The following is a 10,168-nucleotide window of genomic DNA, read 5'->3' on the forward strand; positions in this document are numbered from 1 at the left end:
GAGCAAGAGAAACATTAGCAACAGGACATGAAGAGAACTGATAGACAGCCAGAAGATAAGGCTCAGTTTCCTTCAAGGTGGAGCAGTATCCATGCAACAAGCTGAGTTCCTTTCCAAGGCTAGGAAATGCTCCCCCATAATCACTTCCTACCATTTTCCCACCAAGATACAGATCCACTCAGCTCTATGACAGGGATAATCAACTCCAAAGGAGATGATAATTTCCCACCCTACAGTTCCCTTGCTCCTCATGTGACATGTTATCACTTTTTGTTTTGCTTCTGGCTGAAATCTGGTTTGCAAAGGGTCATGGGAGCAAACCTAACATTGGGATTTTGAACCACTGGGGATGTGTGAAAAATCACCCACAGAAATGAGGAGCTTTGAGGAGCTTTAGGGGTCACAATATGGGATCCTGAGGGCCACACATGGCTAATAATAATAATAATAATAATAATAATAATAATAATAATAAGAATAATAAGAATAATAAGAATAAGAAGAAGAAGAAGAAGTTTATTTATATCCCGCCTCCATCTCCCCCGAAGGGGACTCGGGGCGGCTTACAGCAAAATCAAAATACAAGCAATGATAAAATATGAAACATCAAAGGACAACAACAGAAACCAATAATAAAATATACACAATAGGCGAAAAAACACAACACAGAATTAAAACATCAAATTAAAAACAATGAGGTTGCAATAGTGGATAAGCAAGGTGCACATTATGAGTAATCATTTAAGGTCACATTAGGTAGGGAGGAGTCCTGAATAATATCAAGTAATCAGGAATCAGGAGAAGAGCGACCAGTACAAAAGGTCGAGGAGCATAATAATTGTGATGGAAAAAGGCGATCTTAACCAAAGGCCTGGGTAAAAGGACTTATTTTCTCTACGACAAATTGATTAGGTTCATGCAGATGTCCGGAAATTTTGGTGTGGGTAGCTGGAGGTATTTGATTGGGCAGAATGTAATGAAAAATGAGGAACAAGCTGAAAAAGAACTCCTGCTTACATAGATGGTGCATCTTTGGAATATGCTTTTTCTCTGCTGCATAGGCCACTTCTACTGTTGTTGTTCTAATTATATTTATACCCACATTTTTTTCCCAGTTTGGAGTCCAAGTTGCTCCAAACTACAAGTTTAACATTCACAAAACACAAATTAAAAGATTATTAAATTATCAAAAAATTAAAACCAGTTAAAACATAAGCTATTTAAAAAAAAACAGCACAGCATAGGTTACAGAAAGTCCAGCATATTGTATAATTGTAGTTGTAACTCAGTACTAAGAAATATGTCAGGACAGAAAGATCTTCGCCCATCTGTATAACAGAAGTGGGATTCTAGTCTGAGCTCCCTGGGAAAAGAGATTTGGAGCCTGTGGGCAGCGGCCAAGAAGCTCCCATTCTGTGTCCATCAAATGTACCTGTAGGGCTGGCCTCAAATCTCCAAACAAAGGCAGGTTTGTAAAGGAAGACATGATTCTTTAAATAATTTCTCTCCATTAATTCACATTTACAAGCTAAAATTGCACAAAAATTAGGGCATCATTAGATCACCTATGATCAACTAGATCTCAGTTCCTATAAATATTTGTGAAGGCAATTTTAAAATGTATTTATCTGTTTTAAGATCTGGGCTGGAGATATGACAAGCAAGGATAGACCTAGGGCCCTTCCAGACAGGCCCTATATCCCAAGATCTGATCCCAGCTTTTCTGCTTTAAACTGGATTATATAAATCCCAATTGCCAGATAATCTGGGATAAATAGAAAACCTGGGATCAGATTCTGAGATATAGAGCCTGTCTGGAAAGCCCCCTAGCTGCATCTGAAATTACCAATTCACTCTGGCTATTTAGAAAAGGGGCATGACAGGGGAAAGGGAGGAAAGCCTCTAATGACAAGTGGGAAGAGAAAAACAAAGAAGGTGTGGACTAATAATGGCAAACATCTGGATTAGGTGGTAATCAGGACCATGCAAATGACTTTGCACAAGAAGCCTTACCTGAGCCTTTTTGCTCTTGCTCAAAGCCTGCAAAAGAAAGACAAAAGGTGAGAACATACCAACAACATAGGCATGGGAGGAAGAGACAAATCACTTGTTGCTACAGTAGAGTCTCACTTATCCAACATAAACGGGCCAGCAGAATGTTGAATGTGTTGGATAATAAGGAGGGATTAAGGAAAAGCCTATTAAACATCAAATTAGGTTATGATTTTACAAATTAAGCACCAAAACATCATGTTATAAAACAAATTTGACATAAAAAGTAGTTCAATATGCAGTAATGCTATGTAGTAATTACTGTATTTATGAATTTAGTACCAAAATATCACGATGTATTGAAAACATTGACTACAAAAATGGCTTGGATAATCCAGAACGTTGGATAAGCGAGTGTTGGATAAGTGAGACTCTACTGTACTTATCAGAATCTGCTGTTTTTAAGTATTCAATCCTTTAGATATTGATCAATATCTGGGGCAACATGCTATTCATCCCTAATCAAAGAGCACTGTTTCTTACAATCCCGAGTAAAGGTGAATACGGGGCACCAGAGGCAGATTCCTGTAATGATTTGAAGAAAAAAAAACTGAATCCCAAATTCAAAAGAGATAACCGGGTGTCACCATAGCTTACAACTGTAATTCAGTCATGACAAGTATTTCCAGGCTAGTGTGCATCTGTAGTGCCCGGCAGATTAAAGTCCAATGTGTGTAAAAAGAAGGCCCATTATCTACTCTATACACCCACACACAAATACATCCTAATATAATATCACTTCACCTTCTGAGACTTGGCCAATTCCTTATCCAGAAATGCCACCCGTTGCCGGAGACCATTTAATTCTAAAAACAAAAAGAAAATAGATTCAGAACCAATGAAATCGTTTAGAGACTAAGCCATTATTATGTTGTAATTCTATGTACATGGAGCAATGATGAACCAGCATGATATAGTGATATAAATGTTGAACTATGATTCCAGGAGGCCAGGATCTGAATCATTTCACTACAGAAATGTAGTACATGATCTTAGGTAAGTCTTACAGGAAGACAGTCACAAACCTCCTCTGAGCAAATCTCATCAAGAAAACCCTAGGATAGAGTTGCTATAAGGCAGAATGAACCTGTAGCCTCATAATAAGAACATCTATCTGAAGTTGTTGTGTATTGTTGTGTGCCTTTGAGTAATTTCTGATGTATGGTGATCCTATCACAGCATTTTCTTGGCAGAATTGATTCACACTTTGTTCTTGCTCTTCTGTCTGAGAAAGTGTGATTTTCCCAAGGTCATCCAGTGGGCTTCCATGGTTGAGCAAGGATTTGAACTTCAATTTCCCAGTGTCCTAGTCTAATGCTCAAATCCCGATATTATGCTGGCTCTCATTTACCTGAAGACTACACAGCTAAATTACTGTTGTTGTTGTTATGTTTATTTATATCCCACTTTTTAAATGATAATTATTATTATTATTATTATTTTATACCCCGCCTTCATCTCCCTGAAGGGACTTGGGGCAGCTTACATGGGGCCAGGGCCAGGTGAATACTGACAGTATAAAAAGCACAACAATATAAAAACAAATCAATAAAACATATTAAAATCACACTTACAGGAAGACATACTTGGATAAAAACAAGTCAAATGTGGGGATATAAATGCAGAATTTGCACTGATATGGGCATCTACCAGCAAAAAAAGAATTTTCAAACTGTGGCATTAGGTACAGGAAACCAATTGCCTACACTAAAGAAATCAGAGCAACAAGACTGTATCTCACAGGAAAAAAGCCTTGCAGTCATGAATATAATAATAATAATAATAATAATAATAATAATAATAATAATAATAATAATAATAATAATAATAATATATTTGTTTGACCAGTCATATGACCATTTCAAAGGGCAGCACAAATAAAAACAAGGCAAAAAGAATGGGAGGACAGCAGCTGACCTTCTGTTTGCTGTCAAAATCTTATTTTCCTGATTCTTCTTTCAGGAAATGTGCTCTTTTCTTGATAGTTTTCAGGATAAAAAGGCTTACTTTTATTATGGTGGCTCTTTCTCGTCCTTGTAAAAGGAATAAGAGAGCCTTGCATATATAGAGAGATTGAAACCAGAGAAGGCCTCCTTCTTACCAGTAGTGTTCTTGCGGAGTTCATCGGAAAGTTGGTAATTCTGTGTCCGAAGTTCCAGGAGTTGGGTCTAGCAACAGAAATGGCAGTAGTTGAAAAAGACTGGTGAAGCCAATAAGTAAGGCAGAATCCAGACTGTAGTAAGGACCAGGAAAGCTCTGGACTGGAATCCAGACTTATTGAGATACAATTTATACATAGTTTCGCAAACTACGGACAGTGCCATTCCATTTTAAAGAAATAAATCTTCATAATTCTCTTTTTTACAGATTGTGGGAATGAAACAGTCTAATTTGAGGAAACCATGGAGTGGAGAATGGAAATCTGGTGCCCACAAAACTGGCTAATGAAGTTCAACGGCTCTCTGCACTGCATATTGAGAAGGAGCCACAGAATATGCACGCAACCCTTTGAGTAAAAACAAAAGGGCTCCCATTGGTCCTTCAACATTTGTTAAGGGCAACATTCCTCCCACTTGATTTACTTTAGTACACAATAGCTATAGAATAACACAATGGAACTCCCCTCTCCAATCATCTCAGTCAACATGGCCAAGGATGATGTGAGTTGCAGGCGAAACTCATTGGGAGAGGGGGCTTCCAAGTTGTGGAAAGCTATTTTGATGGAAAATATAGTCTTCCACATGATGCTGAAGTACAACTCCCACTAGCCCTAGGGAAGATGAGAGGTTCAGTGCAACAATATCTGGAGGACCAACCATTGCTTACCATTGATCTAAGCTTTCCTGAACACTAAACAATGATTTGGACTGGTCAAGATCCAATAGCTACTTCCCAAAAGAGCCTCTTGGTGAGTTCTAGTACTGTCTCTTTTGCTTCTTAAGATGCTGTTTGACCAGCCAGCCAAATCCTACCCCCCTAATGGTCCAGATTAACCAAGGAGCTTCCACTTGCTGGTCTCCTAATTGACCCTCTCCATTCAACCCCAAACTTTTTGTTCTGTGAACAACAGATCTCCTCATTAGCTTGTTCTCTTCCCTGGGAGAATTAGCGGTTTCTCAACATTAAAGAACTCCGTCTACTACAGGGTTCCTCAAACTTTTAAAGCAGAGGACCCTAAGAGTGTTGGGGGGCCAGACTATAGTTTGAAAAAAATACAAATTCCTACACATGTCTTATTTGTAATGCAAAAAACACACACGAAAGAACAATACAATATTTAAAAATAAGAACAATTTTAACCAACATAAAGCTATCAGGATTTCAATGGGAAGTGTGGGCTTGCTTCTGGCCAATGAGATAGTCAAGTTAATTAGGACTGTTGTTGTTGTTGTGTGCCTTCAAGTCATTTCAGACTTAGGGTGAGCCTAAGTCTAAAACTGAGGGCAAGGGGCAGGTCAATGACCTTGGAGGGCCACATCCGGCCAACAGGCCTTAGTTTGGGGACCCCTGGTCTACTCAGTCAACAGCATGCACTGACAACTGCAAGGATGACCCCTGTATCCATAGGAAAAGTATCACCACTTTCATTTATCTGTGTCTGACAAAGAATATTCTTCCTGGAACTTTCAAGTTCAGAGGTGTCAGACCCATTTTCATCAAAGGCCACATCAGCCTTTGTGATGACTCATGGGCCTTGTAGTCCTGTTCCTAGTACTATTGTGGCAGACGAAGAGGAAAACATGGGATTTTCGCCGGTTCAGCAAGAGCCGGAGTCTCTTCACCTGCAGGATGTTGATGTTTGCCCTCAAGAATTCAGCCAAACAGGCCTTGGGCAGAACTCCCCCCCGTTTTCCAGGAGGGAAAATTATTCTAAAGATAGGGGAGTCAGGGAGGCTAATCGGAGAAGCCTGAGAATCGCTGCCAAACAAATGGCTGATTAGGTCTGCTTCCCTTGGGAAATTCTAAGGAGTCATGCATCTGGACAGAGTTGGGTTTCGCTTCTCGTTCTCTAGGGAAAGAGTTCTGTTGGCGGGAAAACGAGACCCAATATAGGTGTTTGGCGCGAGGGATTCTTTGCGGAGTCAATTGATCAGCTTGAGGAGAGAGATCGTGTGTGGACTTCGTAATCCCAGTTCCTTCCTTCCCGGATCAAGCTTCAAGCCTTGCCTTGTCTCACGGTTTTACCACGGACTCTGTTTCATGCTTCATGTTCGTCTTGCCTCCAGTCACGGATCTAGTCAAGAATCAAGTTTATTTCCAGCCTTGTTGTCAAGCTTCATTGGACTTTAAAGACTCTGTTATTTCCCCACACTATTGCTTGGCAAAGTGTGTGTTTCGGTCAAGTGGATTAAAACTTTGAACTCTAATATCTTATATTGGACAATACATTTCTGGACTATATTTGACCTTATCTGAAAGGTCTGCTTCTGAACTATATTCTTCACTTGTTTTTATTGATTTTATATATTTCTTTAATAAAGATATTAGATAGAGACTGGCCTCTGTGTAAGGTTATTGGTGCTCTGCAGCCAGGGTCCTGACAGCCTTATGGTTGCCTTCAAAAGGCTGTTGAATCCATGGATACAGAGGGACAATTATATATATTTTCACAGAGTGGTCAGTGCTCTTTAGTTTATACCCAGTTTGGGTCGCCAGATGTTACTGAATGACCATTCCCATCACTTTTCGTCATCTGCCATGCAGACTGGGGGTAATGGAAATTGCCACAAAACAGCACTTGTGCTCTGAAGTTGGGGAAACATTAAAAAACATCAGGCATCATATCCACAAGCCTTGTATCTAATCTCAAACCCCCCTATCCTTCTAAACCAGTGGTTCTCAACCTGAGGTTCCCAGATGTTTTTGGCCTACAGCTCCCAGAAATCCCAGCCAGTTTATCAGCTGTTAGGATTTCTGGGAGTTGAAGACCAAAAAAATCTGGGTACCCCAGGTTGAGAACTACTGTGCTAAACAGAACAAACTGCACTCTTCCAGATGTTACTATATCGTAACTCCTATCAGCTCTAGTCAGGATGTCTAATGATGAGGAATACAGGAATTGCAGTCCAACATCTGAAGGGCTGCATAAAATGACATGGCGCGCCAGATTTGACCCGCAGGCTTTGAGTTTCATATTTGTTGTAGGTTCTCTAGTACAATTCTGCTATTCTTGGCCCAAAGCCCTTCATGTCAATAGAATCCACTCTTATCTGCAATTTCAGGATTGCATCTCCTGCAGATATAGGAGTCATACTGTATCACAAAAAGCTTTTTTTTAAAAAGAAAAAAAGAAAGAAAAGAAATCAGCTTCAGAAAGTGGCCTTGTGTTTATCACATGACGCCCCCCCCCCCTTCATTCCCAGCTCATTTCTCCTGATACCAAAGCAGCCCTCCTCTGAGCCTCCATCAGCAGACCAAGCTTCATGTCATTGTTCCATAAACCCAGCTGCTGCAAAGGCCATTTGTTTAAGTGAATAACTCACTGTTAATGCATTTAGGCAAGCAACAACTGGCTTTTTGCCCTTTGGAAGAGTCTATCTGCAATGTGGCTGTGATAACTGGGAAGTTGAACCAAAGAGATGAAATCAAAGAGGGGCAAATGCTGCTCCTTCCCAAAGAAAGGATAAAAGGCAGCAAGGCAAAGCAGAATTGAAAAAGCCCTTCAAGATCAGCTTTCACAGATGTGGGCAAGAAAGGAAGCAAACAAAAGATTATAATCCTTGCCAAAGGATGCTGAGAAATCATGTCAACAAGGTATGCGAATATGGTGGATTCAAAGTATCCCCAGTGGATGCCAAAAATGCAAATATACATTCCCATTATTATGCAATACCGTAGTCAAATGATGAGCCTTATATAAAATGGCAACATCAAGCTTTGCTTTTTGAATTTATTCTAAATATCTTAAAACCATGGAGGCTTGAATCCATGGAAACAGAGGGTCAACTATACATATCTGTATTCAACCAAAGTGCACAGGCTGATCATGACGGGAAGAAGGAAGGCATTCATGCCAAAAGGAGGGCTAGTCAGAAAAAACTTGGCCTCCAGATGTGGATGGACTGCAGCTCCCATTAGCCTCAGTAAATTGTGAGGAGGAATGCTGGGAATTGTGGACCAGCATCTTTCAGATGGCCACAGAGTCCCGCTCCTCTCTTCTAGGTTCAAAGGTCCTTAAGGGGTAAACTGTAAAGGAGAGGAAGGGTAAGCCTTTACAGTTTTACCAACAGCCCTTAGGGAGATTAAAAGAGAGGAGGGGCTTTGGGTGCATCTACACTGTGGAATTAATGCAGTTTGGCACCATTTTATAATAATGTTAATAACTAGTAAATGAATTTTAATTGTGGTTTATGTATATTTATGTTTTTATGTTAGATGTAAATTAATTGACAGGTTATGCTATTTAATTTCTGGTTGTATCATATAATTTTGTCTTAGATGTTGGTTTATTTTGGGATCTGGCTAGTTTGTTATTTGTACTTGTATTTCATAGAATGACATGACAGAGTTGGAAGAGACCTTGTGGGCCATCCATTCCAACCCCTTGCCAAGAAGCAGGAAAATCGCATTCAAAGCACCCTTGACAGATGGCCATCCAGTCTTTGTTTAAATACATTTACGAATGTACTATGGCATTGCATGTTTGCCACTTTTTGTCGGAATCCGCTGAGTCCTCTCAAGGAGATAGGGCAGAATACAAATAAAGTTTATTATTATTATTATTATTATTGACACAAAGACATAGTATGACACAGCAAACGAGACATATGCTGGATTTCGTATTACAAAATCACAAGTCGGATACTTCCCAAGTGTTTAGGACTGTGTGATGTATTTTCGGATGATGCACGCAGATCCCAGTATGGTGGTCTTTTGCAGTTGACAGATTGTAATTTTGTCAATGTTTATTTTTTCCAAATGTTTCCAAACTATCCTTATTATTATCATTATCACTTTAAATGCCATTGCTCAATGCAATGGAATCCTAGGTGTTTTAGTTCAGTGAGGCACTCAAGGTCCTTCCCGACAGGCCCTATGTCCCAGCATCTGATCCTAGGTTTTCTGTTTATCCCAGATTATCTGGCGGTGTGGATTCATATAATCCAGTTTAAAGTTGAAAACCTGGGATCAGATTCTGGGATACAGGGCCTGTCTGAAAGGGGCCTCAGTTTTGGTCTGAGAAGACCAAATACTGGGTTGTTGTATGTATTCCGGGCTGTATGGCCATGTTCCAGAAGTATTCTCTCCTGACGTTTCACAACCTCTGAGGATGCCTGCCATAGATGTGGGCGAAACGTCAGGAGAGAATACTTCTGGAACATGGCCATACAGCCCGGAATACATACAACAACCCTGTGATCCCGGCCATGAAAGCCTTGGACAACACATAGACCAAATACTCCCATGATTCCATAGCATTGAGCCATAGCGAGTTAAAGCGGTGCCAAACTGCATGAATTCTACAGTGCAGATGCACCTTTGGTGGTCATCCAATTGATGCTGGACCACAGATCCCATCATCCTTGTTCACAGATGGCTTGATGGCACCTGTGGAGGAGCACAGTATACAAAAGTCTCCATCTCGCAGAGATGGCAGCCAGGCTGCAACCCCCTCCGCTGAATCTAGACAGGAGGTCGCTTCCGTGTAACGTGTGAACGAGCCTCCCAAACACGCGTGTTTCCCTAACTCTGGATCTTTACGTCATCCAGCTCTCATCTCATCCCCGCAATTGGACCCTCCCAGGCCAACCATCACATTACATATGATACGACACGAGTGTTACGCTTCCCGACGTTCAGACACGCACCTGCATGCGCTCGAACTCCTCTCCGGACAAGGCCTGCGCCATCTTCCTCCTCCCCCTCCGCCCCCCAATTCGGATCCCGCCTGGTTCGACCCAGGAAGAAACCAAGGCGAGGGGGGCGGAGGGAAACCGAAGAGTCGGAGGAGGGGGAAAAAAAGATTAAGAGTCGGGGCAGGAGCAAAAAAGGCGAGTGGTGACTTTAAGAAAATACCATAGAGAGGGAGCTGAGAGCGGACAGAGGACAGGGCTTTTTACCCTCCCTCTATCTATGCCTGTTTCTTCTCCCTCTCCGCCTCTGCCCTTGCCGGAAG

General features: G+C 41.1%; 1 protein-coding gene across 2 annotated transcripts in view; it reads right to left on the bottom strand.

Moving 5' to 3' along the window:
- gripap1 (GRIP1 associated protein 1) overlaps window positions 1-10,168 on the bottom strand; it is a 95,696-nt gene extending 85,528 nt beyond the window's left edge. For both annotated transcript variants that reach the window (XM_008118383.3, XM_008118380.3), the window contains exons 1-4: window positions 9,861-10,168; window positions 4,154-4,220; window positions 2,797-2,858; window positions 2,014-2,040 (exon numbers count right to left, since the gene is read on the bottom strand). In XM_008118383.3, coding sequence (XP_008116590.1) covers window positions 2,014-2,040; window positions 2,797-2,858; window positions 4,154-4,220; window positions 9,861-9,902 — 198 coding nt within the window. In that variant the 5' untranslated portion in view covers window positions 9,903-10,168. The remainder of the gene's footprint in view (window positions 1-2,013; window positions 2,041-2,796; window positions 2,859-4,153; window positions 4,221-9,860) is intronic.

The sequence above is a fragment of the Anolis carolinensis genome, chromosome 2, assembly GCF_035594765.1.
Source record: "Anolis carolinensis isolate JA03-04 chromosome 2, rAnoCar3.1.pri, whole genome shotgun sequence".
Lineage (NCBI taxonomy): Eukaryota > Metazoa > Chordata > Lepidosauria > Squamata > Dactyloidae > Anolis > Anolis carolinensis.